A 27,429-nucleotide genomic window follows, 5' to 3' on the forward strand; every position below is an offset into this window, starting at 1 on the left:
ACGTGTGCTTGCAGCACTGTGTGTTCTTTTGATATAAAAAGATGGAAATGTACTATAACTGCACACCCTCCTAATAATAGTTAGGAAACAAATGGTTGGTCCTGTTGCAGGATTGAGGGGCGAGGCAAATCTGTGGTGTGTGAGGCAGTTGTGCCGGCAGACGTGGTGAGTTCAATTCTCAAGACTAATGTTCAGGCCCTTGTGGATGTCAACATCACGAAGAATCTTATTGGCTCAGCTGTGGCTGGCAGTGTTGGCGGCTTCAACGCGCACGCTGCAAACGTTGTCACAGCCATTTTCATCGCGACAGGACAGGTGGGTGCAAGTGTGTTACAGAGATGTCGCCAAATTAAATCTGGGAAATGCATGCAACAGTCATTCCATCTTAATATCTCCTTCCTAAAACTGAAGAATGTGTGTATAAAATTAATTTTACATGTTTTCTGTGGGTGTGAAACTTGGTTCCTTACTGTAGGGGAAAATGTGGATGCTAATAGCAATAGGGTGTTCTGGAGAATATTTGGATTTGAGGTTTTCACGATGGTGAGTCTGAAGATTGCAATCTTCAGAATATTTGGACCTAAGAGAGAGGAAGAGAAATTGGGACAATTACACAAGGAGCTTCACAATATGTACTCTTCTCTTCTTAGTGATTAAATTATGTAGCATGAGATGCAAGAAACATGTAGCACATTTATGAAAACAAAGAAATATGCAGAATGTTGGTTTGGAAGTCCTCAAAGGTGGGAAACTCCTTTTGAGATGAAGGTGTGGGTGGGAGAATATATTTAAAAAGGGTCTCAGGATAGGTCCAGTGGTGGGTGATCGACCATCAGGCTCTATAGAAATAGGAAGGTTCTTTGTCAGCAGATGAACTGTTGTGTGGTCCAGGAAGATCCTGTACTTTGGGGTTGGTATTGAAACAGTGTTGAGAAACATGAGGTGGAGAGGATGGGTAGGACATACAACATGCATGGGAGACGAGAAATGTGTACAGAATTTATTCAGAAAATCTGAAGGGCTGGATGTAGATGGGAAGATAATATTAATATGGATTACAAATAGGGCTGGATCAGAGTAGGGGTCAGTGGTGAGTTTTTATGAAAATGACAGTGAACATAAAGATTCCATGAAAGGTTGGGGAATTTATTGACTAGCCAAGTGACTTTACTTCACAAGGACTCCGCACAATGAAGTCAGTTCGGTGGGAAGCATTAAGTTGAGCAAGTTGGTATACATGTTACAGGACCCAGCTCAGAACGTGGGTAGCAGTAATTGCATGACACTGATGGAGCCGTGGGGAGAAGATGGCAAAGACCTCTACGTGTCCTGCACAATGCCTTCCATAGAGATTGGCACTGTTGGTGGAGGTACAGTGTTACCACCACAAGCAGCATGTCTCGAGATGCTTGGTGTGCGAGGTATGTTCAGATAGTTGATTAAGTGTTGACCACTTAAGGAAGAAGATCCAATGTGGAGTAAGTCAGATTGTCAGTTGAGTGTAAGGTGACCACATGCTTTCACAGGTGTCTGAGTTGTGTCTTGTTATAGGAGCAAACAAGGTGTGTCCTGGGGAAAATGCCAACATGCTGGCCCGCATAGTGTGCGGAACTGTACTTGCTGGTGAACTGTCGCTAATGTCAGCACTGGCAGCGGGCCATTTAGTGCGTAGCCACTTGCAGCACAACAGGTGAGAACCTCATCCATATCGTGTTACCTGTTAAGAGTGTCTGCTGTGCCGCCGTACAAATTCACTTTTTGCACATAGTAACTGCATCTTTACGCACTATTTTATAAATAGAAATTATCTACAATTATTCATCCTTCCTGGCCCATGATCGTCATTAGAAATGATCGTGTGTCTGAGGCAGTCTTTGCTGGCACGCTGGTCATAGTCTACCCAGCCTCATATTCAGTATGACCCAGCAGCTCTTTCTGCAGGAGTAAAGTGACTGGAGTGTGAAACTGAACACCTCACCTTCTTCCAGGGATGTGGTTGAGAAGGCACGAGGGTTTACCTCTGCGCTATATACATATAGGCCAGCATGCAGGCATTTGTGTCATTACTGACTTGAGATATTTTTCAGGGCATCGACGGGTACATCAGATTGCGGAGCAGGTAGCCTCGCTTCCTGTAAGGGCAAGTCCTGAAAGCCCCGACCAGTGCGGTACACAATAGTTACTTCTCCATGATGCATGTTATGCTGTTGAGTGTGGTTAAGTGAACATAATGGGAGAGGCTTTAATGAATGTATGGATGAGAAATGTGATGTGCACAAATTGATAATAACTGTACCTTTATTGAACACAGACATTCTACAACATATAGAAGTTCATTTATCTTCATTAAATTATTAGTATATATACACACATGATCGAAGTTAAAATTCTTTGCCCTTCTACCACCTTCTCTCACTCTTCCGTGCCAGTTTTGGAACAAAATTATCATTCTCTGTCCCGAGTTTCCTACTGCCAGAACTGTTCTGTACAAAATTTCTTGTTTATAAAGGAAAATATAATAAAATGGATTGTTAAAGCTTTCTCTTAAGTGAAAATAACCGAGAAATGTAAAGGAATTTTAATGTACCCTCCTCAATGAGACAATCTGGGTCACATCCAGTTTGGGCATCCCTTGGAAATACCATGTTATGGTTCAGAAACTTGTTCTTTGTACGAAAAACATAGACTTCATCTTCTGCCACCATTTCTCAAATATCCAATTTTGACATGTATGTTTATTACTGTATTTCCTTGATTTTAAGATGCACTTTTTCACATTTTAAAATTTTCTAAATCAGGGTGTGTATTACGTATGATAGCGTCCATGAATCGACATATCATTTTTGTTCCTGAAAACTAGGTATTAAATCAAGGATGTGCCCCACAATCAGCAGTGTCTTAAAGTCAAGGAAATACAATAATTCTAAGAATTTCCACTAAAGGAAGGCAAGACGATAAAGGGTGTTCACTGAAAAACTACAGTCTCTTTCAGTGTTGAAGAACGAAGATGCAAACACAGGAAAGGATTTATCTGGTCATAGCTTTTCACATCTTCTCAAATGTCTCTGTGTAGTCGCAAGTAGTGCAGGTGTGAGTGTACATATCATCCGCTTCATTGTAAGACTCTGGTCCGAACTGGTGCTCGTGTGATGATTTGTTGGTATGATCGTAGAGACTACTTCGCACCGACATACGTAATGCTGTCAACATAAAAGAAGTGATGTGGGTTTGAAAATTGGTTATTGTATGTTTGTTTCCTTCCACATGCTATAACTGCTCTTTCAGAAATGTAATAACAGAAGATGTCTGTCTTCTGAGTTGTAGCGTTGTGTAGTCTGGTAGAAGTTTATTGACATTTCAGAGTTCTTTGGTCCCTCCATCATCTCATAGCCTGGTGGTGGAGGCAGGACTTCTGAAAAGTTGGTAAACTTCTACGAGACTACACGGAGGTACAACCCACTGTGAAAAGATAAAATCCTTCCGGCTCACATGTACATATAACACAACATAAACAAGATATGCACACAGAATTTTGAAAGACAGGTAATGAATAAGGCAATGTCAATTCTGTAGACCAGGGAAGTGAACAGATTGAAAATTCAGTGAATGAAGAAAAACCCAAGCAACAGTCACCTCTTCATACCTTTCAGCTGCTTGTTATATTTCTTTGCTTTGGATTTTGCCCGTTCTTCTTCCCTCCGTTCTCGTTCTGCCTCCAGCTCTTCTTCTGATCCCCACACCTCTAGCGCACGATGTTCCACCTGTCACAGTGACAGCCAATCAGACCATAACTGGAAGTATCCCCCCCCCCCCAAAAAAAGGTGCATGCACATGGAACACTACAAAACCTGCAGTTCCAGGTACAGCTTCATGTTCCCCCAGCGCATGTTGTGAGGATTCTTTTTCATGATAAACTTGAGTGGCGGATCTCGTTTCTCCAGATCACAATCTTTCAGCAGGTAAACATTCTTAGCATCTGTTTTTGTGATGAGTCTGTGCAGCTCTTCATTGTCCCTGTGACAGAATGAGTTTTGCTCATTTTTATGATTTTGGAAAATCTTCATCAGTTCCATAATTACTGACCGTTATGCCAAGCAGTGAGTCACTCAGTTTTTTTATTTGGTTAGTCATTCATTCAATAGAAAGTAACAAGGCTCGTCCAAGAAGTCTTACCGAATGTCTATAGATCAAAGCCAATGAATAGTTGGGACCCACAGTGCTCAGGCACTTGAAGAACGGGTCGCTCCCAGTATCCCAGTATTACTTTAATGATCCTGATCACTGACAGTTCCCTTTAATCGCATGACCATGTACCTGCAGCTGTCACACACTGGATGATCGAAGTTCTGGAAGAGGTAAGAATCATCAAACTCTTCCTTGCACTCCTTGCAGATAGGTCGGTCAGGTTCCATAATGGGTGCTGGTTCAGCTGTGAGTTTGATCTGCAAAGTGATGTTAGTATTTTTAGCGTAATCAGCCAGAGTACTACATGTACTTACTGTAGGCACAGTTTAAAAGTGTGAGGGGGTTAAACCAGCCATTTTCAGCTCAAGGTTGTGAACCTAATGGATCCACTTGAAGGGCATGAGGACAATTTTTTAATATTGGAAAGGCCTGAAAGGTGACATTTATGGGTTGGGAAATTGTATTGTTTGCCAATATGGGAACACAGCACTCTTTCTTCTGGAATTACAACAGGGCTCCCAAATAATTTTTTTTATATCTGCTACCGATCTCCATTAATTTACCCACAAATGGATAATGTTTATTGATCCCTGAATTACGTAGTATTTCCTTAGCAAATGCAGTGGTTATACCACCATTACTGTCTCCATGTTTTTAGAAATGAGGTGAACTGTGTGAAGGAGAGCTGGAATTAAGATACACTGCACCTTCAAGCAGTGCTTACTCTGAACTTATTCATACCGGTTCACCATCTTGGTCTTCTCCAACTATTTCCTCCAGCAAAAATCCACCACCAGTATCTATGAACTTACTACCCTGGACCTTAATCACGCTCTTCTCCACGGAATCGGCCGTATTTCTAGAAAATAAACGCAACACAAGATGTTCATTCATTAAACTGATTCATCTGTCTCTTGAAAGGTGCAAGCATAAAAGGTCAGCTTGACATTCTGTACCATAATGAATGTAACCTACCATCAGTTTCAAAATGTAGAGGACTATTAGAAGAAACTGAACAAAGAACTACATTTTAATATTCAATTGTGAAAATATTTGTGGTTTATTTAATGATTGTCTGTAGCTCAAACTATATAGTGCTGAATGACGAATTGGGAAAGGATATTAAAGGAAGTGTCATAGTCTAATTTATGAAACTGTCTGAGCATTTTACTAGAGTGACTAAGGTAAGCCATGTAACACCTATTAGGATAGTTTGTGTCTAAGTCATGATTTGAACCAGGAACCTCCCGAACACGAAGCTAAGGGACTATGCCTGTGAAAAGGAAAATTACAAACAAATCGAATACGTCCACAAATTTTAGTTACATGGTAGGGGCAGATATAATATAAAAGAAACTTACATTTTAGCATAAGGATGCGGTATAAGCCTAGCTTGTTTTAAAAGCAATGCAGTTTGTCTATTTCTTTCAATTCTTGCCTTTTGGGCCACTGTTAAAGTATTATTCTCAATTGTAGAATTATCCCTGCTGCTCATTTGTACGTTATTTGCTCTCGAATTTTCTTCTGTAGTATGAATGTCGTTCATTTTAGACATCATTAACCATAACCTCAAATTATACCCAAGTTTCTCCTACACACAATAAACATTACCAACCAAAACCTCAAATTATACTTTAGTGAGGATTTAATATGCGTGTTTGTGGGAATTTCACATGACATATCATTATACTTCAAGTTCCTTTTATTCCTTCTTGAAATTTGCTGAGTAGCGTTAACAACACTTCTAACGAGAGATAATATAGAAACCATGCACAAAGATCTTTGTCCTCTATTGACAAACAATCGGTTTTCATACATGAGCATTAAGTAAAGCACAGATGAATTACGAACATTAAGTTTTTGCTTTCGAATAAAGGGGTTGGAGTCTGTGGTTGTGAACGAGAGATCGAAGTCAAAGTTAATGATTGGAAAAGTTACCAGCTGTGACAACAAATTGTGAAAAATTTATATACATAATTTTATGCTTAACCGTTATTTAATTTTGATAGTATTTTTTGTGCACACCATATATTTTTTCACATGTTTTAGGTACTGTGCCATATCAATTCATATACTGTATTTATTATAACTTGGGAGAATGGTTTCATTTCTGTTCTCAGATGAATAGGACTATCTTTCTGTGAATATATTTCACTCGTACGGTGCTGCTGTCTAGCAGTTTTGTTTTGTAGTTCGAATGAAATGGTAAAAGTAAGAGTTTGTGTGGTACGTAGTTGGTGTTCAATACATTTCCACATTTTATTGTATTAAGGTAGGAAGGTGCATTCTTTTTATAATGTATTTACTGACTTACAGAACTTTACCGTAGGGACTGTTGACAGTAATATATTGGATTTAATTCTTTGGAAAGGATCTTGACGGATCGATGAAATGCATTCCTGGGTCATGCCTGCCTGCCAGGGGCTTAGGAAAATCAAAGTCGTATTCTGTGTTCATTAACCAAACCCCTCGCGCGCCCAAACAGGTGGGTGACTGGGCACGCCGCTGTTACTAAAATTTTAAGTACTGATATTTGGCTTTGTACATGTGTGGTTGATAGATGCAGCAACAAACGAAGGTCGGTCGTCACTTGTTAAATAGAAGTATGTTTTATTGTGTCATATGGGAGTGAAGGAACGTGAATAGTGCGAGGCACCATTAATTGGGTGGCTTCTTCTGAAATTAGAATTTCAATTTTAAACCCTTCACGATTTTACGGTGAGAATCAGGCCCCCTCCCACAAGTTGATGATTGTTTTTAATTTAGCAGAAATTTGTATAGTTTAAGGAACTTCTATTAACATTCAGCATTACCAAATCTACTCCCATGCATCATAATGATAAACTAAAGAAGTTCTAAGTAGGTTAGTATGGTGTCAGAAGTGTTCTAAGATTAACTGTGGTGGATGTGTGTATGCTGTTTTGTTGCGGAATGTGATTGATTTAGTGTGATACGTAGGTGGCACAGAGGCCCACTGTGGTATCCAGCCATCGATGCTGCATATGTGGAAATCTTGTGTGAAAGGATGGCTGTTGGTCGTAGGATTGCTGAAGATATACCATGGCCCATGTAGTAGATGTAGAATAGACATGTGTAATAGTAGGACTTATGCAGAATTGGGCATTTGTGTATTTTGATGCTTGGATGCAAAATATAACAGTCATCAGGGTGGGGTCCATTTGTGGTGATGGTGGGCAAGAACAGGAATTTTCCTGAACAGCTTGATTACTACCAGCTGTTGAAGGATGACACTGTACTGATGAATCATTTACTCTGTTAAATAGAAGGTATCAGGAATTTATCAAAACATGTGTTACCTTCATCTTGTCAGGAAGATTAAGTGAGATGTTCAGGTTTTGTTCCTTTTTTTAGGTGGGGGTGGAACGTGTTGAATTTATTACAGTTACAAATCTCCACAAAGTAATTTATCATCTGGAACTCTATTCCAGAACTTTTGATATATTGTCAGTTTTACATTTCTGTTTAGGTTGTGAGCTTGAGAATGATTATATCTCTGTCATCATTTAGCATGATTTCCAACCAACATTATGCATTCATTTTCCATGTCATTACACTTCTGATCCGATGAGACTTTCAGGCTCCAATCATCTACATCTGATATAAAATCATTAGGTTGCAGATGAATCGTGAATCACGCTTGAAAGTGAATCAACTTCAGATGTCGCTTGGTAAAAGCTTGTATTTTTGTGACTCTTGAAGAAAAAGGTTTTGCTTATTATAGTCAACATAAAGTAAGGTGGACAATGTTGGTACAGTGTGGTGTAGTTATGTCTTGTTATCTGTGAAGATTTGTTATCAGCTGCGGGTAAACAGGAGTGGTTGTGTGTAAATGTGGTGAGTGACCCCAGTGTTCTGTGATAATAAAAATGGACCGAGTTTGGTGTGCCGGTATCAGGGAAGTTGACAAGTGTGACGACAGACCTGGTTCCAGGTTTGTGTTAATTCTGACATACTATCTGGGACAGTTTTGATTTTACAAGTACAGTGAAATTCCTGAGCATGAAGTGTTCAGAAAATATCTGGACAGAAGAGGAATGAAGTGAAGGATAAATCAAGGAAGTTAAATAACAAGGAGTTTTTTGAATTATAAAAGTCATCAGATAGTGAATTGTAGGTGTTTCAATATGTATTTTTGATTTTGGTTGGAAAACCCCTTAGAAATTTACCACCTTGAAGACTGAGATTGGCCTGAAGCTACAATATTAAAATAAATTTTAGGTACATAGGCCGTGAATTGAATTATGCTTGCCAAGGATATAACGCTTTGGGGGGGGGGGGGGGGGGGGGGGGGGGGGGGCTTTTTGAGAAAATGGTGCTGAATCTTTGGATTTGTTAATAGCAGGACATTTCTTGACCAGCTGAAAACTGAGGAAGACCCTGGGTCATGGAGTTACGCTGGTTTTGAGGGGGGAGATTTTGAGTGAAATCTGAGGGTAACGTTAATTTTCATTGCTTTTGGCTGTGGTGAACGAACAGGTTAAGAACAGTGATCAGGAGTTTTCAAGTTTGAATTTGGCTTGAGTTAGCTCAGAAGCTGTGACATAATTTATGTGCCTGGAATTAATTTCCATGTTGTGAGTGACTGTTGAACAGGAAAAGCTTAAGTAAAACTGAGATTTGCCTTAAATGTAGCAATGTAAAATTGAGGTTTTTGTGTTGGGGTGCTAGTTAAGTGGTAACCCTTATCCTGCATCTCCACTGTTCTTTATTTTGCTTCAGGTTGTGAACTTTGTCACGTGTTTAAATCATTTTAACTTTCCTTTCCTTCTCTGCTTTGCTTGGTCATTCTTTGCCTCCTCCTTCATGTCTTACTTTTGGCCTCTGACTGATTTTTGTTACACTTTGAACGCTTTCTGAACAATTTGTATTGATTGGAGTGTAGTTGCTTTTCAGATTATTTTAGAATCTGTCTTGTAGAGTGAAGCATATTGAACTAAATAAGATCTTAAGTCTTCTTTAATACTTGGCTCCCATATAAAAGGTCTTTTCATGGTTTCATGTCAAGATTTTGTGATTTTTTATCAGATTTGTGACTGTGTTAAAACTCAGTTTAGTGGTTTTTACACTGATGTCTCTGAGAAGAAATCGTGTCCGAAGATGGCTGTCATCATCCTGGGTTGTTGCGTCGTGTAGTCTGGTGGAAGTTTACCGACGTTTCAGAGGTTTCTCTACCAGACTACACAGTGCAACAACCCAGAAACAAGACAGCCGTCTTCAGTTTGAGCACACTTTATCAGTTACATTGGTTAAGGCATAGCGTCGAGTAGCAGCATAGGTACAGACGTTGAACTGGCCAGGATTTTTAATTTATTACAGCTTTGACGGGAAGGACTGAGGAAATATTCCAGCCAGTACACTGCACGCTCATGTGAATGAAGTTGTTCAGGGCTCAAGGTCACCCATTTCTTCGGGCGAGTTGGCAGATATTTGTACATTAATTGCCACTAGGTAGCAGTATTTTTGTAAGCTTGCTGCAGCAGGGCGACTTAACCCAAAAGTGCTTTCGACTGGCATTGCCATAGACATTTCGGGGTAATCGTTACAAAATACGAGTATAAGAGGCCTATTAAATGGACGTACATTTGAGTATTAAATTTGTCCAAGGTATGCGGTTGAAAAGAAAATTAAGTGACGAAATGTACGCATAGCGTACCAATTCTGGTGCCTTCGCCAGAGTTTGACATTTACAAATGGCACCAGTGACGTCAGAGCTGTCTGGGATCAGTGCCCTTTACGAGGGCGGTGTTCCTGTCTCCCGTCTGGCTGGTTGATGTCGTGGAGGATCCCCCACTTTGTTGTGCGGCTAGCGGAGGACTCCCTAGGTGACATTGGCGGCCAAAGCAGCGTGTGAAGTACCCGTCTCATCCTTTTACGACAGGCCCTGTTTCGTGGGTTAACATCTGACGCCCTGCTGCAAAGTAGCGAGCGGCGTGGGGTGCTGGAGTCTTGGACACAGCCTCCTTGTCCTTCGCCCCCCGCGTCTTCGTCTTTACGTCCGTGTCATCGATCACTGCTCTGTGTAGTTGCTTGCTCCAGTGCGAGAGGGCAGACCACTCGCTGGCAATCAATGAGCTTCAGCTGACTGGAAGCTATGGTCCAGTCGTAGTCAACCTGGAGCGACAGATGAATTTTTTTTCCTGTTTACTCATTCGTTGAATTAGCGACGGTGCTGCTTCAGTCTGTTCGGTGGTTGTTTTCCGCGCCTTTTGAGTTGAGCCGCGTCGAATGTCGCGAATTTCCCAGCGTTTCGGCACACATTGCATTTGCCATCTTCAGGGTTAATGTGTAGTGGCCGGGGGTCTTTTACGCCTGATATAGGGCAGACAGGTGGCGACAAGGGCACTACATATTAGCCGAAACGCTCGGAAATTCTCAATTCCAGTCGCGAAAACCTTTCGATAAGAATAGTTACCAGTTTTGACTACATGTTTCAACTTCATATGGCCTTCGTCAGGGTTACGGTGAATCATAACTAGCTGACTATTTCTAGTTTTGTTTATTTCCGTCTCCTTGCCTCCGCCCGTGGCGAATTGTCTTCCACCTTTTAGGTTAATTTGACGCTCTTTGGTAACTATACGTACCACCTGCTTTTCTGTATCACTACTCTTGTTAGGATACGTTATTGTGTGTTTGGAAAGAATATACGTCTCAAAATCAGATGTGTCTATGATAGATTTCTTGAATATAACCTGAAAATATTTGCTCCGTCTCCATGTCTAATTGTTGCCTTACAAACAACACATTTCCCGTCTTATTTGCGGGTGTATTTATGGTCTGTCTTCATACCAGATGTCGCATACGTAGCTCCAGTGGTCCGTTACATGTCCCAGAAATTACTCGCATGGCCGCCATGTTACTTTGTATCCTCCAGAAAGGAGGCGGACAGACGGACAGGATTGTGATATCGTGGACATACTTTTTTCCTTACAGAAAGAGAAGTCGACTAACGCCCTTTCAGAGCGCAGGTAACGTGTCTGCAGTTTATCTGATAATCGAGACCTCGAGGCAACACTTTGTTATGTAGACTTTTGAGAGGAGGCGCCAAGGCTCCCATAAAACATGCAGTTATGGCGCGCGGGGGGGGGGGGGCTGGGCAGGATCCATTTCCCAGAAGGCGAGTTGCTGTCACTATCGATTGGTTCTTTAATCGCCGATCACGTTCTGAGTCCAAGAGCGCCCGCCACTTCGATCGTCGCCATCTGGATTGTTAACGCCGCGCCAACGACCACAATCGTTTTCACAGTCGTGACAAACATGCTGTCTCCATCTTCCGGGCTGAAGGTTGTGTAGTTCTTGCCACGCGGCTTTGACGGATCGAGAAGGGAAATGATTCTTCTCAGGACTTCCTGTTCGGTCAAGGCACGCGTTGTGTGGTGCGCGCGATTCACGGGCATAGAGGCAAGTTTCAAGGTCACTGGCCCCAGGGAGTTGTACTTGATTACTCCTTCTGGCATGGCGACGCTAGGTCCATTCCGCGCAAGCGCGTCGCGACTCGTGCTTCGATGTTGTTCCTGGTGCTGTAAATTACATGCCGCTATGTCTGGGGTTGTTACGCGTTCACGTGATGAGATATTTTTTTGTTTGATTTTCCGACTTTGGCGTGACATGTAAGGACACAACGAGCAAAATAAGTAGTCTTTTTTGCAGTCTTATCTGTTTTGTTGCGTAATTTCACCAGTATAATTTATGATCCTCTTATTTGAAGTGTTACCCGTGATTTTGTGCACGTATTCAACGAATTCCAGGACCCTTGACGTATACATAGTCGAAAGAACTCTCCCTGCAGACGAAGTGGATCTTCACAATTACGTTTGGATAGTTTCAGAATTGTTGCGAGTAGTTGCCAGTCTGTTTCTTCCGTGTTATTTGCACATTAAGTTCATAGCGGAGTGTAACAATGAGAATAAAATAAGAACTATTTTTAGGGGGGGGGGGGGAAAGGCACTAGAACGGGCTACTTTCAAGGAACGCAACAATTACATTTAGTTTAATATTTGTAGGTCGGTGGCGGTTATGTGGCAACCTAACCTGTTTTTATTTTTAGGTTTTCCTGTGCACAAATGCTTGCGAAGTTTGTGGGTTTTGATTCCCAAACTATGGAAAGAAGTTGAGGAAGATCATTAAAATGCACTCGTAACGGTTGGTAGACGTGTTTACTGAGACGTAATGGTAGACAGAGATGAGGTTGTTCTTCGCAGACCAAAAAGGACGTTTTCGCTGTCTGCGTCTCGTCGTGTGGTAGCCTCCACTCCTCATGCTAATTGCCTCTGCCCTTCCCAGATGAATCACTCACAATCATTAGTTTCCCTTTCTTAGAGGCAGGAATAGAAACATGACTTAAGCTGGGTTGGGTTAGTTTCCGTCAGCGTAAGAAATTGCATCCTTGCGTTTCGTTAAACATTCGCTATATTAAGTTTTTTTTAAAATGCAATTTATTGACATTAATGTTGAACGATAAATTGGCCCTGATATCCTTAAATAATTGTTAGTTTCGAGCGTCGTATGAAGTACGGAAAATCCATTTCGTCCCAAGTGTCAAATGCCGGCCGGTCAGGGTTCTGGGGGACTGATTTCATTTGTCGATGAGGGTCGTGACTCACCACCGCTCGCCCATCAGTGTCGCGCGAATCGAGGGGAGACCCCAAATGACGTCTGCCCCCTCGTGTGTGTTCAGACGGGAGGGCTGTCACATGACGACTCCGGATTGTCATACCTAATTCCTGTGGTACTTGGTGGAGTGTTAGGTTAGGTTTCTTAAAATTGCAAGCCTTGTTAGGATATTTTTATACTTTTTCATGCCTGGAATGCATCTTCAAGCCGATGGGTGTGACAGCGACGTTCCAGATTGCTGAATATCTTGCTTCTCCATGCTGATGCCAGAATAGTACATTTCAATAGGCTGTGGTCACTTTCTGGATTATCAACTTTTCATCGTTCATCTTCGATCACTTTAAGAATCAATCAGTCAAAATTTGAGGCTGTACAATTGCTCATGACTCTTGGTTGGTGAGACTGATCTGATGTTTTGTTGCTTTGATGGTAGTGGCTGTTGTTTCATGTTGGTATGACTGACGCGATGTGTGCAGGGGTGACGTCCAGTGAGGCCGGTGGTAATGTTGATCCAGCGACGTGCCGTGGAGCCATGACAAGTCTTCTGCAGTTGGACAACTTGCAGGACTGTATCAGTGGTGCCACCAGTGACCAGATCACAAAGCTCTTCCCGAAGTGCCGACCCCGTGACATCAACCTCAACCCCTTGCAGCAGGATGGCCGACATGACCACGACAACAACAGCCTTCTGCGCCACAGACTGTCGGTCGTGTCTGTAGTGATGGATGCTTCGCTATCTACGGACAGGTGCGTGTCTGTGGCTTCTCATCCAGAACTGCCTTCTGTGCACAAGGCTGGTATAGGGTGCTCAGGGAAGTATCCATTTTGTACTCAATCTAAAATCAGGGAATTCAGTGAAATTGTGTACCAAGAATTTTGACGTGCTCGGTTCCTGATCAGTAGCCAGGATTTTCACGTAAGTTTAGTTTGAGTTTGTAAAATTTAAGAGACGTGACGGCAAAACACATCTGTCTGCCGAAAGGATTTAGAGTCGTGTAGAGCCTTAACATCCGACACTGCATTCGCAGGTGTAAGGTGGGATGCAGTAGTGTGGTGGAAGCGGGAGAGGAAGAGGACGGAGACGAACCCGAGGAGAGAGTAGAAAACTGCTGCCAACACGACACCAACGCAGGTAATCTGGAGAACTCGGCTAATTCGTCAGACCTGGATAATTCGGACGACATGCTGCAGGACGAGGAAGAGGATCTGGTTATTGACCACACTGTAACGAGTATGTAATTGGCAAGAAATAATTTTAGCAGTAGGTGCCAACACCTTTTGACTGTATTTTGAACTACTTGTTATGTTTCTTGTGGTGATGAGTATGAAGATGGTTGTTTTCAGGGATGTTGGGGGTTTCTGAGTTTCTTTGTGTTGATAGGAATCTTCATATTTCACGTGATAAAGTAACAGCTGGCAAAGAAAACAGTCAGCTATTCTGCTGGGAAGTGTACCCTGACTGGTCTGCTACTTTGCTGACTGAACTGTCTTAAACACTTGGACTTTCTAGAAACCTTGCATCCTGTAGCGCTTGGTATTCGTTCATTGTCTGTTAGACCTCTCAAACCATCAGGGAGAGCAACATGACAGCAATGAAGTGATAGTCCTCAGCAGCAGCGGTGGTTGCGGCTCTGGCAGCAAGGTTGGCAGCACTTACAAGCTGCGGGACTCGCGCATCATTGAGATTGCAGGAGGGCGTGAGCTTTACTCGCAGAGCAGGTCGAAGGCAGCCCGCTGCAAGTCTGGCCGATACTCAGATGAAGGTGACAAGCCCAGCAAGCGGGCTGGGAAGACGCAGGGCATATGGGAGCTACGTGCAAGGTGAATAAATTTCAGAGTATCCTAACCCTTTCACTGCTACTGATTTGATTGAGCGAATGGTGCAGTTTCTGCCGGGCGTACTGTACTGGTTGGTTCTTTGACGTTAGTTTCGTATTGCACGTAACTGAGACAGTGTCATTCAAAGCTTTCTTTGTTAGTGACGCATGTTCAGCTGGACCTGCCGTCCGCCAGATCCGAAGACGAGTCTTTGTTGCTTGTTCCCCAACACATGGGACAGCCATTCAAAGTGTTTGATTTTGAACAATTTCTGATTTCCTGTATTACAGGTGCGGTAATGACGTGAAGAGCAAACGAGTACCAAGTTCTCAGCAGCAGCGTGAAGTTACTGAGACAGTGTTCTCAACAGAGGTCAAGTCTGTGGTGCGGCATCAGCGTGCTGCCGGCATCAGTCCCCCTCTGGTGACGGGTGGAGAGGTGGTGGTGTTCGATGACATCGGGGAGGAGGAGTGGCGTAACAACGTCAGTGCCACGGGCCTCTCTTCCACAGGCACTTCTCCAAGCCCCCCCGTATACCACCGCACTGCCACCGACTTCTTCAAGGTGTGTAGAGATGCTGAGTTTTACTGGAGCTTAACGTGTGGCTAATGCCTCAGTGCTGATGGTTCATTGATTCTGAAGTATGAAGTATGAATGAGGTAACTGTGTCTGATCATAGGGTAGTTTTTTTAGTGATGATGTTCATTTTTTACTGTTCTTCTATAGTTTGTTTCAGTGTGACTGTTTTACGCAATCTCTTGTTCCCTCAGAGCTTTGCAGTTGGAAGTTTGTGTTTCTGTTGTTAATGTAGGCTGTGACGTCTGCATCTGACCTGGATGGTGACTCCCTTTCTCCTGAGCATGGTGGAGGCAGCGCCAGAGGAACCCCCCGCATAATCGGAAATCTGCCGATAGCAGAGTATGAGGGGTCCCCCCGACGCTATGGGCCCCGACAACTCGATGTGTCGCAGTCCCATCCTGTGCTGCCCTCTGCTCAGAGTCTGTTGGCTTCCCCTTCTGTATATCCACCGCGGCCTGGCTTCCCTCAGGTGAATAACTAACCGTACCCCGCCTGTTGTTATTGTTGCTTTACGGAACCTTCTGAACAGCGTGTGTTTGTGCTGGCAGCGCGTCCTCCCTACGCCAGCAGAACCCGATCTCGCGGTGCCGGTGTCTGCGACTCAATCGCCGGTGCAGGCGAGTGTGGCGACAACGGCATTCGACTACCTTTATGAGTTTTCTGAAACGCGAAAGGTACTGGAAGAGTTTTTCAAGTGCCCCCCTATGCCGTCAGGAGAGGAGACAAGTTCTGCTGTGGGGGAATTTCAGGTGAGAAATATCTGTTTCAGTTAATGGGAAGCCATACTTTGTTCGAGGTTTTGTAACTCCCTGTTTCTCAGCTGCAGATGCCTTGAGTTTCAGAGTTTTGAAAATGCTCATTTTACTTTATTTAAAGAAACTGCCCTGTGCTAAAGTATAATTTATGTTGACGACTGTTTCCTGGGTTGTGGCGCCGTGTAATCTGGTAGAAGTTTGCCAATTATTTCGGAAGTCCTTGCTGCCTCCATCCGTCTTTGAAACCTCAGATCCCACTTTAATTTCCGTTGTTGAGAGGTTGCAGATGATTATATTTTACTGAGTTTCTTAATCGCAATGAAGACTTTGTATGTTTTAAATAATTATGATAATTGCATGATGGACTACCTTTGTTTGAACAATTAAATATTAACCTCATTATGATAACTATTCAAGTATTAGTGTTATGATTGTTCACTTCCATTGCACATTGACATTAGAAACATCACAAAACTGATGCGAGGAACTTGAATTTAAAGTGGGCTGGGTAAATGAAGAAAAATTAGGTTTAGGTGGGAGTTAATGTATAGTTTTGTGAGGATAAGACTGATCTGGCTCAACAAACATCCGAACATTCACGTCAGTTCCAAGAATTGGAGTATGAGTTGCGACGGCAGGCTGGCAGTGCCTATGTTGGACAGCGGTTAGCTAAGGGTCCGTCTCATCAGGACAACGCGGAGCAAGATGAATTGCAGGATGGAGCGGTTTCACCGCGCAGACTGGCAAGCAGCTCTACTACTCAGGACGGATTACAGGTGATACAGCATTATAAAATAACTTAAAATGTAATGATACTAACATGGAATGCTCTAAACAGTTTTAGAATATTTGTAATATTTTCCATGTTTAAGTCTGAGCATTTGTTTCATTTTAATTTTCAAAATGAAATGAGGGTGTGAATTGTACTATGCTACTTGTATGAAGGAATGAAGAAAGTTTAGAAGGGATGGCGTGAGAATTGCAATGTCATGTGCTCTGTGTGTATTTGACAGGAACAGGATACAGAGGCCGAAGGTCACTTCCTAGACTTATCAGCTGACACAACTGGGTCCACAGAGGATTTGGGTGATACGGAAGTGGGAGGTCTGCAGGTGGGCCACTCCCGCAACTTCACGCTCTCCCCCGAGACGACAGACTGTGACTCGAACTGTGGCGATCTGGACAGTGAGGTATCGCTACTCCTGCTGGAGAGTGAGGGCCCCACGGGGGGTAATGGGGAGAATCCCAACCAGTTGGCACCCGATTCCATGAGACTGTACTCCAGTATGCCCGTGCTAGAGGACGGGCTGTCGTCGGGCCACGCGTCGGACACGGATAACAACAATCCGACCGTGATGAAACTCATGAAGAGACAGATAACGGAGATCGAGCGGGAGATCAACACGCAGCGAGCCGCCAACAAAGAGAAGGCTACGACCCCAGTAGTGGACACCAGCAATGGAGATATGTTCTCTATGTCTGCTACGAAGAGCAGAGATAACTCGTACGACAACACTGACGCAGATCTGGAGGCACTGGACCCTTTGCATGGTGAGGAACTCTTTGTTATGTGATTCGGCCATGGGAAGAGGAGGTGACTGTTGTAAGCGCATGATTTAAGATAAGAATGAGAGAAGATTAAATGAAGAGATTGCTTACTATCATTTAGTTTAGAAACTTACTTTTACACATGCCTTACCTCAAAACCTAAAACGTTTTCTGTCTTCTGGGTTGCATCTCTATGCAACCCAGAAGACAACCATCTTCATGCTCACTGCCATAAAACTCTCAAATCTTAATTAAGAACCTGAAGGCTACAATGTATAAAACTATAACGTGATGTTACATTTAGTTTCTCTACTTATGGAAGACGCATGGATTGAAGGTGTTCGAAAAGAGGGTGCTGTTGGGACCTAAATTGGAGGATGGAGAAAATTATGTAACACAGAACTTAATAATTTTTGCTTTTCATCTAATATTGTTAGCACGATCAAATAGTTTGTGATGTGGAAGCAACTGGTTAAGAATGGGATCCATTGGTGGCTTTTGTGAACATGGGGATGGAACTTGTTTGACCAGCTGAATGACTGTCTTCTTTTTGGGAAGACCCTGCATTGTGTGTAATCCTGAGTAATGTACAGACGTGCTTTGTGGTTAATGTATCATATTGCAGCAGGGACTCAGGTGACCCCACCTCCTCCTGCACCTCAGCCACACCGCAGTATGAGTCTGGACCCACCTCAGACCAACAGTGACTCAGTGGAAGCGGCCATCAAGGACATACGCCTCGCTCTACAACGCACAAAAACACTGCCCCTTAGGACGTCTCCAGGGGGCGTAGAATCTCTAGAATTGACCGATAGCCCCATCTGGGTGCCACGGTGAGTACGGCAAACACTGCTTGACATTTCGCCTGTAGTTTCTGTTAAGACCTCGTTTGTATTACGTAATTGCCTGTCCTGTCCTGTTCTGTCCAGAACTGCTTGCTACCGGCAGCTTTTTATGTCTGTCCTACAGGAGACGAACTACCGCCGCTACAAACGGTGAACCGGCTGGCGTCACAGAGCAGCGCAAGGTTCACAGTGGCGAGGATGGAGGTGAGGTTGGAGGTGAGCGGTCACCTCACTATCTGTGTGTTGCTTGCGAGTGATGCAGTTTTAGCATGACAGTATTTTGTGTGACGGCAGTCACGTAGGTGAATAATCTGAGTCGGATAAATGTACTTTGTTATGTGCGAGAAAAAGTTGGTCACTGAGTAGGGGGAAGGGCCAGGAATGTGTCCCTGTGTTTTCACAGGAAACTTTGCTGTGCTGTTTACAAATGCGGAGGGATACGGCTGCTGCACGTTCCAAATGGTCGCTTTGTCCGTGGTCTCAACACTTGGTGTATTTAAGTGTATTATAAGCACATCCGTACTTCTGCAAGTTTTCCTGCACTTGGCACCAAGGCTGTATGGACGGTGAATCGCCCAGCGCATTCTAAATTCGCTAAGTATGCATAATGATAATTTCTTGGCATGATGAACAGAGACTGCAAGAAGAGTAAAATGCGTTCATTGTGATGATATTCCGATTAATTGCGTGGGGCGCCGTCTTTTCATACGGTATATTTCTTGTTACTACGAGACAGTTTATATGCACCCATGATACAAATCCATAATTACCTCTCCTCTCAGCTGATGTGTCACATGACACATTGTCGTTTGCAGATGAACCGGACACTGACCTGGAGACGGATCGGTTACTGGGGCAGCAGCGGACAGATGACCAGGGTTTCTTTGATGACAAGGTGGTAAGTAAGAGCCATCTTCTGATATTTAGTTGAATGTTTCTAGTTGTACGGTTAGTCTGTTGTCAGCGCGCTGTTCAGGTCACTGCACGGTGTGACTGTTGTCTCATTTGCATCTCTTCCCACTTCAGGTCGTTTGCCCTAGGAAACTCCTACGTTTAAGAGGGATCATAATTGCAAATGCGATTTACTGTGAGGTACATATAAACTATCTACATTGACCGAGTGTAGGAATACTGAAAAGTCCTTTGCCTTGTCTGTAGATGTCACCTGCAGCCTAGACATTGTACTAAATCAAATAGTATTGCGTATTACGCGCAGATCAGCCCGTACTGGAGAATTAGAGGCCTGTCGCGCGTACAGATGCAAATGAGTTAACGTGCTGCCATCTCCTTTTCTCGTATTTGTGTCAGCCATCGTCACTGTTAACATGTCTGTTGCAAGCGTGTTTGGCAATCTTGCGGAATATGTTTGAAACATCTTCCAACACGTATTAGCGTGCTAGTGAATTGCAAGAATGTTATGATTTATTTATTTATTTATTTGTGTTAGTAACATATCGAGAGGACAGTCATCTTGCTGTACCATGCTGACATTCACTTGTCATCACAAGGTTGCATGCCAAGTTTATGAAATTGTTTTATTTTTTGTGTTCGGTGGGTGTTCTGGCTCTCTCTCAGATTCTGTAAACCCTCGACCCTTGCACTAGGAAGGAACGTAGACTGAAGTTACGCGATTTGAGGTTTTCATTGTGGTGTTTCATAGACGACCTTCTGGTCCGTAAAAGGCAGGAAATTTCCTGTCCAGCTCGGTGATGTAACTTCTGAAGAAGGGCTCTGTTCTCTGGACTACGTTACCTTGACTTTTGTTCTTTTTGGAGGCCAGGTTTCCCTCAAAATAAAATATACTGAAATAATTGCATTCCTTATGTATTATGAAATTTTTGTGTATATGCGTTCCTTTTTGTGATTTTTGTCATTTTCTGCCATTGTGCTGCGTAGTGCTTGCTTTATCTTCGAATAGTTGTCAGCCAACAAGACAGTTCATTTTTGCGCTATAGAAACTGATTATATTTGCCAAACAAACCAGATCGTGCGCAGACATGAACAGAGAATAGTGTGCGTATAAGATTCACTTATATATTTGTAATTTACTCAGCAACGTGATAAGTAAATGGAAAGCAGTTGAAGGGAGATGCGATTAATGTTTTTTACATATTCTTTCAAGATTAAGGCTGCATGAATTTGATGATGAATGTTAACGTGTGGTAAAGTGTAGGGAATATTAGTACGAGCAGTTTGAGAACTGGTGAGGATGATTCGTCCAAGAACTGCTGGGTTCGTCGGCTAAGTATTTATCATCTGAAGGCAGCATCGCAGCTTGTTTAGTGATAAGGCGTGGGGAGAAGAAGTGTATCTGGACACACCTTCGGAGGGAGGGTGTGGTTCTGACTGGCTGCCTGCCTTCAGAAATCTAGTTCAGTAGAAACCCCCTGTACGTGTTCAGTTCATGGAATCAGTTGTTCTCTTTAGCACTTTTGCAATTGAGAGAGTGTTCAAGTTTTGTGATATGGAACGCTTTATCCGCACTGTCCTCCTTTCTTCCCTTATTTGACAAGGTTGAAATATTTCAACCTTGATGCAGGCCGTATTGTGAAGGTTGGGGCTGTGTGGATATTTTAATACAACACAGCTCCTGTGCCAGCTAATTTTGGGCTCAGATTGTAACAAATACTGATTTCTATAAGCGTCTCACAATAGTTTTTACATTTCACTGTAGTTATGTTGAATGTAGTTCGGTGGCAAAAAAATTTGAGGTTCTATTCCGATCTTTATTAAAATGACAATCATTCACGTCGAGGTTGGAGTAGATTCAACTTCATTGATTGAGTCATAAGAAGTTGTTTGGCAATCAGGATACCTGCTACCCTTGTTGGTATTATTAACTGCCTGTACTCAACAATATCAAAATGGCAGCCGTCTTACACTGAGTACTTTCCAGAAGTTCTATCTTAAAGTGTGTTGAATGCCTTTCAGAAAGTGGTCATACGTCTGGTCACTGTTTGTGGTGGACATGCAAATTTGCAGTTTCTTGTTGTAATACATGGCATACCAAGTTTTCTTACAATCGAAGTGTCGTCTGTAACCGATTTTTGCATGAAAATGTAAGACACGTGTCAGTGTACAATACTTGGTACTAATTTGTTGTCAAGTTTCTGTGTGATTGTTCCTGTGGTAGACACTGTTTGAACTTTGTCTTTGTCGTGTGCCCTTTCCAGCAGAAAATACTTTTTAAGTTTCGTGATTGTTTGTCTTTACCAAACTGTTACTTAACTGTGTTTAAATACCAGCCTGATAGAAGGGCCTTTTATCACAGGAAATTAGCTGGTTGTTAATGAGTAATGTTTGTCTGTGATGATTTTTTGCTGTTGTTATTACTGTTATTTCTGAGTGTGTACTCGTTTTGTGATCGAGCCCTTGTGTCCGATGCCAGTCTGTCGTATGTAGTCGGACCACGGTCGCCTTATCGTAATCGCTGCTGTTATGACGGCAGCAAAGTAGAACGGAAACGTCGGTAAAGGAAGAAAAAGTGATTTGAAACCTCATCAGTCGTAACGGAATATTTCTAATATGGCGTGGTCACTTCAATCGCACAAGGAATTGAAATGGAACACGGAACAATGATACGTTGGTGCATAAAGATAATTGTTATAGCTGCATTATTGTATGTAATGTGCGCGCGCATGTTGGACTGGAATATGCCGAATTTGTGAATTTAGGTGTGTAATATCCCAGTGTCGTTGACACAAGCGCTGTCCGCGGACAGATAAAGTAGTTTTGATGGATTGTCTTATCGCGTAACGGCGTACGGCTTTGAGAAGGATTTCTACGTTTGTCAAGTTTCATACAAACTTATAATTGTCCTTCATATAGGTCAGTCGCACGGGGTAGGGTACACCAGCTCTTGCAATTTGTCTGAAAATACACTTTTTATTCATCATCGAATTATGGCCTGTCCTACGTAGTACGACTACGTAATGACACGGGGAGAAGTGGAAATAAATACCGCGTTTCGAAATTAAACAATCCGATTGTTGTGATCGGCAGTTGGTATTATTTCAGATGTTCGCCGCCGTCTGTGTTTTGTTTTTCCTCGCGTCTGACGCTATGACGTTTCCAGTTTTTTGCAATTCTTTAAAACAACGAACACTTTCTAGTAATTCGCCTTTGGAAGAGAGTGAAGTGGCGAGTTGTGATGTAATGTGATTTCTCCCGAAGATGTTCACGCCGTGTTAATGTTCGTTTGCTGCAGCCGCTCCGGTCGGTTGATCGAGAGACAGAACCGCGTTTGATTTTATTCCCGTACCGAGCATCGTAGTACAGAGCTGATCAGGAAACACCTGGTAAGGGACAAATGCAAAACGTAGCGCGTGTTTGGTATCAGATGCGGATCCACGTGTGCCTTTCTGCCGTGCGCAGCTCCACGTGTGTTTCACGTTTGCGTTTCGCTCTTCCTTTGTTAAACGACCGTAGTTTCGAATGAAGGATTTAGAGGAAAGCGGATGTGGTCTGTATTTGCTTGTAGGAAATAAAACCAAGCAAGACGATAACGCAGCCGGTCTTCCAGGCTAAATTCAGACTCGGTATGTCTCATGTGCGACGTACGTGTGTTAATCATAACATGTGCTTTGGTCTGACTACGTGTGGTTTTTGTAGTGTGCAGTGTTTATAAATTAGAGATGTGTATTTGTACAGAATTTCTGCAAGTACAGACATCCAGTCGGAAGCAGAATTATGCAGTTGTTGGATACTCCATATGCCTGGCTTTCGAACGGTTGGTTGGAAGCAGATAACATAATACAGCATGATACAGGTTTTATTATTAGTTTGCTGCGTCAACAGCCAGAAGGCCAATCACAGAGAAGAACAATAATAAATATAGCAAAATAGAAAACATTATCAAAAAATTAATTAATATAAAGGACGTTAATGTACAAAGGCATCTTTGTAATAATGATTAAATTTTGTATTATATAATATATATATATAACATAATATAATGCAATAAATTGCTATAAAATGAGATAAAGTAAAGTTTGTCCCACTACGTGCTTGGGGTGAGTGGAGGTGTAGCTCCTCTCTTCCTTGACTTCGGCACTAGATGGGGGTGAGTGGTCAGCATCACGCCCCGGCCGGCTTTACCCCCGGGAAAGGACCCCGGTACCCATTGTAGAGGAGGCTGGGTGGGCCCCAGAGTCGGTCTGGACGCAGAGGCTAGAGGAAAAATCCTCTGCCCCCGTCGGGGATCGAACCCCGGTCGTCCAGCCCGTAGCTAGTCACTATACCGACTGAGCTATCCCGGCTCATATAAAATGTGATAGTGATTAATAATAATGTATGTTTGATACTGATGTGATAATTTATTTAGCAGAAGTGTGTAGCACACCACATGAAGATGATTGGATATAGGTTTTTGAGGTTGTTTGCATCCTAATCTTTGAACATCGTGGCCGAGTGCTGGGAGGACCTGGGTTTAAATCTCAGTCCAGAGACTCGCTGTACTGACTGTCGTTTTTAATGGTTTTCCTCTTTTCCACCAGGAAAGTGCTGCTACAATTGTTTAAATTAGGCCACAGGAAAGTTCTCTTGGGTGTTTGTGGTCTAAGAGTCAGCCTTCCATGTCGAAGGTCCTGAGTTCAGGGCTGGTATTATCCAGTGTCAGTTGAGTTGACATGCCTCTGTATTCCATCACTTCTGACAATGATCAGACTGTCCTTGTGAGGAATACCAGGTCTGGCGTGCACGTTGTCTCTCCTAGCCTTCATCCTCATTGTCATCGTGTCATTGATGCTTCCGCCTTAGAAACATCTCGTACTCCATTGCTGAAGCAGTCAGAAGTTTTGAAGGTCATGTAGACCACGACTAGAGTTATTTAAAAAAAAGTAAAACCCGATGTAATTGTGTTGATGATGAACCTGCCAGGTTCAAAATTCCTGAATGCCTTATAATCCTTTCACAGTCGGAATGCGAGTCAATGTTTTGGGTTGTGTGTGGGTGGTATCTGGATGTAGAAGGGCTGCCTAATATTTTTCCTTCTATACAGGCGCGGGGTTTAAGCTCACCTCATTTTACAAAATGAGATAAGTAACAGGCAAAACTGGTTCAGAATTTCTGCGCAGATGTTTCATCACTCGTGCATTGTCATATCGGAACTTAATTTTGAAGCAGGGTTAAAGGTTCTTTTTAAAGGTGTGAACTGCATTGACCTATGTGGTGACAGTATGGATATGGTGATCCACCTTGGTGATATCTTGAACAGCTGAATAACTGTCAGTTTCTGAGGGAATATTCTGTGCATTGGAGTTGGTTATGCACTCAGTAGTAGTAGTGGTGGTAGTATTAGTACTGTAAGGCTGTCTGATTTTCACATAGCTGTAATGTATAGAAAGTGATGACATAATTTACTGGGGTGCTGGTGTAGGGGTGGAGGAAGCCAAAATCTCGCACGATGATGCCCCCTGGTAATGGTGGTTGTGCCAAGACATCTACGCCTCTCTCCTCGGGTGGCAGCAAGCAGCTAGCTCCAGTGCCTCCCCCTGTTTCATCCCCTGTCGCGATGCCTTCAGATGCCCTGCCCTCTGGTGGAATTAGCAGTAGTAGCAGCAGCACCAGCGCAAGTGAGGATGCAACTACTGCGAAAACTCCTTCGCCACAAAAAGCGGATTCGGCTACCGCCGCCGCTGCCGCCACTCAGGCGTCCGGCAAGACCAAGAAGGTGCGGGCATCCGTGAAGCAGAAGATTTTGTCGCATGCCGTGCATGAAACATTGCTCGATTGCATGGCACGTCTGCGTTTGTTGTGAACATGCTAGTTGGCCGTCATGCAGCGAGGCTGGCTGCCGAATTGGCCCTTTGCTTGTTGAGTCATAATTCATGTAAAGTGGTTATGAAAACCTACTACATGTTGAAAGCAGATCTATTCTTAGCTAGATGGCAAATTCATATAACCTACTCTTCTTCTTCCTAAGATGCTTCCACTTCATGTGTTTCATCTGACTACAAAGTCTGTCTGTCCATTTGCTGCCTTCCCACACCCCTCTCCCTCCTCAGTTTATTTTCCTAAGTTATTTCTTCTCTCTGTGTGTCGTCTTTCAAAAAACAATCATTTATGCCTCTAAGTATGGTCTTTGGCGATCTTGTCCTCTGCCCGCCTTACTTAGGGGAGACTTAGGATAATGAGCAGTAGAGGAGAAATGTGAAGTGAAATTCAGCGTAATGTGGAATCCAAACCACGGAGGGATGGAGCCTGGTGTTCCCCATGTTCGCAAAGTTTAGATTTTAACAGAGGAAAGGAGACAAGGAGAGTGTTTTGTGCGACTTCTGGGTTGCCGCAATGGTGCGTAACTGCAGTCCTGAGAGCCCATACCTCGGGAACATAACGCAAAGTATTGTGCATGGCCTACGCTTACGATTTGCATGGTGTCACAGTTCCTTGGTATGGTACTTTGCCGTTGACACATTATAGAAGTTGTGTGAGACAACCCTTTGATTACAGTGCAGTTCTTATATGCAGTGTGGAAATAGCGCTGTACTGTCTTTGCGAAATAAATCTGCTCCAATTTGCTGTCGGCTGTCACTTGAAAATTTAACATGTTGTGGTAGGTTTGAAAGAGCTGCAATATGACATGTTAATTACGTTGTATAATGTAACTTGGTCGTGGAATGGAATGTGGAAGGTAAATTTGAATTTTGATACTGGATTATAACTGACACATAATATGTGAACAGTAGCATTGGCAAATTTTATGGCTGCAAAAGAATAGAAAGGACTTGTTTTTGTAAAGCGTTTTTATTCATACTGTTACTGAACATTTCAATGTATAAATTGTAATTTTCTAATTGAAAATGGTGGCCATGGTAAAGAACGTTACGCAAGATGTAAGACTACAAAGTATAATTACATGGTACTTTATCAAAGAGGCAGAAGAACTACAGTATTTAATAATTTTGGATTTTTTAATAAATATTAAGAGCCTTCCTTCCAAAGTACTTTGGCTCGTAGGTTATTTGGTGATACGTTATATACTTGTTATTTAATGTCAGTGATGATTGTGTGTAATAAACTGGGGGAGGCTGCGGACCGTGTCGTTCAACAGAATTCAGACGCCTCTGTCAACCCGTGGTCTGCAAATTCTGCGTTCATTGCATCACAGCAGTGTTGAAGCATGTTGAGTCAACGCCTTGCTGAAATGTAGTAATGTCGGCTACAAAATGCTTTCAAGCATGTTCAGGCAGTTTCATGTTGCAGCAGATTCTTCAGCATGAACTTTGTTTTGTCGCAGGCATGGATATTTCTATCATGCCACCGTGTGAAGCGATGAGCAGCATGTCTCACGGGTCAGCAACAAAGCTTCCCGTCTCCTTTTACATCAAGTGAACACAGTAAAGAAATACAAGTTTTATTCGTACTGGGATGGTATCGTTGGTTTGCGGTTCAGTGCGTACGTAGCTTCCTCCAGCTCAGTGGTTCTGTTGTGTTAATTGCATTCCACACATGCAGAAGTTGCAAGTTGATGTCTGATGTGTTTGTGCATGGGATTGGTAGCTTCTGGTTCTGTTATATGGCTGGTGAGTTCTGCATCTGCTGTGTTGTTCGTGACTTGTAACTTTCCGTTTCTTGTTTTGTCGTTTGCGAGTTCCCCGACCCTCGTCTCTTTTATGACTTGCGAGTTCACACTCCTTGTATTGTAACGCCTGATTATTTTGTATTTTACGTGTTTTGTTTGTGTGTTGCAGGACGGTAGCACCAAGAAGAAGGGCCGCAACAAGGAAGGTGAGTTGTTTGTGAGGCGTTGTTGCGTCTCCATCAGCCTTGCAGCAAAAGAAAGTAATGAACAGCTTCATTCTGTAATGTGGAATTGCCTTTAAAGCATGTGCACCACTAATTCTTAAACACTCTTTATGTTTGCTTTTTAAACTGGATGATATCACTTCCGGAGCATCGACACTTCCAAAAAAGTAGTACAGGATGGCACAGAAGTAGTACTGCAGTTTCAAATGATGTTGTGATTTGCTATTGCAAGTGTTCTGTATGGGTTTGTGAGCTTGTTAGCGCACAGATGAGTAGTATTCTGATGTGTTACATGCAACAGATAGCCAGCTACATAGTGACTT

At 42.9% G+C, this 27,429-nt stretch overlaps 3 protein-coding genes across 24 annotated transcripts in view; 2 read left to right on the forward strand and 1 right to left on the reverse strand.

Annotated features, from left to right (window-relative positions):
- The window catches only part of Hmgcr (HMG coenzyme A reductase), a 27,615-nt gene extending 25,245 nt beyond the window's left edge, over window positions 1-2,370 (forward strand). For all 4 annotated transcript variants that reach the window (XM_022074970.2, XM_022074971.2, XM_022074972.2 and 1 more), the window contains exons 15-18: window positions 111-315; window positions 1,247-1,421; window positions 1,552-1,690; window positions 2,088-2,370. In XM_022074970.2, coding sequence (XP_021930662.1) covers window positions 111-315; window positions 1,247-1,421; window positions 1,552-1,690; window positions 2,088-2,151 — 583 coding nt within the window. In that variant the 3' untranslated portion in view covers window positions 2,152-2,370. The remainder of the gene's footprint in view (window positions 1-110; window positions 316-1,246; window positions 1,422-1,551; window positions 1,691-2,087) is intronic.
- On the reverse strand, window positions 2,281-6,028 carry Xpac (DNA repair protein complementing XP-A cells homolog Xpac). The gene is made up of 6 exons (XM_022074998.2): window positions 5,547-6,028; window positions 4,927-5,044; window positions 4,315-4,442; window positions 3,849-4,014; window positions 3,644-3,761; window positions 2,281-3,200 (listed from the first exon to the last, which is right to left on the reverse strand). Exons 1-6 carry the CDS (start codon window positions 5,741-5,743, stop codon window positions 3,046-3,048), a joined length of 882 nt encoding a protein of 293 aa, XP_021930690.1. The 5' UTR covers window positions 5,744-6,028; the 3' UTR covers window positions 2,281-3,045.
- Window positions 6,029-6,123: 95 nt separating this feature from the next.
- LOC110835085 (uncharacterized) overlaps window positions 6,124-27,429 on the forward strand; it is a 33,997-nt gene continuing 12,691 nt past the window's right edge. For 8 of the 19 annotated variants that reach the window (XM_087342732.1, XM_087342735.1, XM_087342731.1 and 5 more), the window contains exons 1-13: window positions 13,293-13,563; window positions 13,845-14,047; window positions 14,373-14,637; window positions 14,925-15,198; window positions 15,446-15,682; window positions 15,762-15,962; window positions 16,574-16,744; window positions 16,982-17,519; window positions 18,142-18,349; window positions 18,486-18,577; window positions 19,177-19,259; window positions 24,738-25,031; window positions 27,052-27,088. In XM_087342732.1, the coding sequence (XP_087198858.1) occupies window positions 13,349-13,563; window positions 13,845-14,047; window positions 14,373-14,637; window positions 14,925-15,198; window positions 15,446-15,682; window positions 15,762-15,962; window positions 16,574-16,744; window positions 16,982-17,519; window positions 18,142-18,349; window positions 18,486-18,577; window positions 19,177-19,259; window positions 24,738-25,031; window positions 27,052-27,088 (2,818 nt within the window). In that variant the 5' untranslated portion in view covers window positions 13,293-13,348. Of the gene's footprint in view, window positions 6,235-6,289; window positions 6,458-6,650; window positions 6,671-11,729; window positions 11,814-13,292; window positions 13,564-13,844; window positions 14,048-14,372; window positions 14,638-14,924; window positions 15,199-15,445; window positions 15,683-15,761; window positions 15,963-16,573; window positions 16,745-16,981; window positions 17,520-18,141; window positions 18,350-18,485; window positions 18,578-19,176; window positions 19,260-24,737; window positions 25,032-27,051; window positions 27,089-27,429 lie in introns of those variants that run through there. The other 11 variants (XM_087342728.1, XM_087342747.1, XM_087342741.1 and 8 more) reach the window with 9 other exon arrangements.

Source organism: Zootermopsis nevadensis, unplaced genomic scaffold (genome assembly GCF_977971745.1).
Source record: "Zootermopsis nevadensis isolate Lab colony 2312 unplaced genomic scaffold, Znev_1.0 Znev_ptg000004l, whole genome shotgun sequence".
Lineage (NCBI taxonomy): Eukaryota > Metazoa > Arthropoda > Insecta > Blattodea > Termopsidae > Zootermopsis > Zootermopsis nevadensis.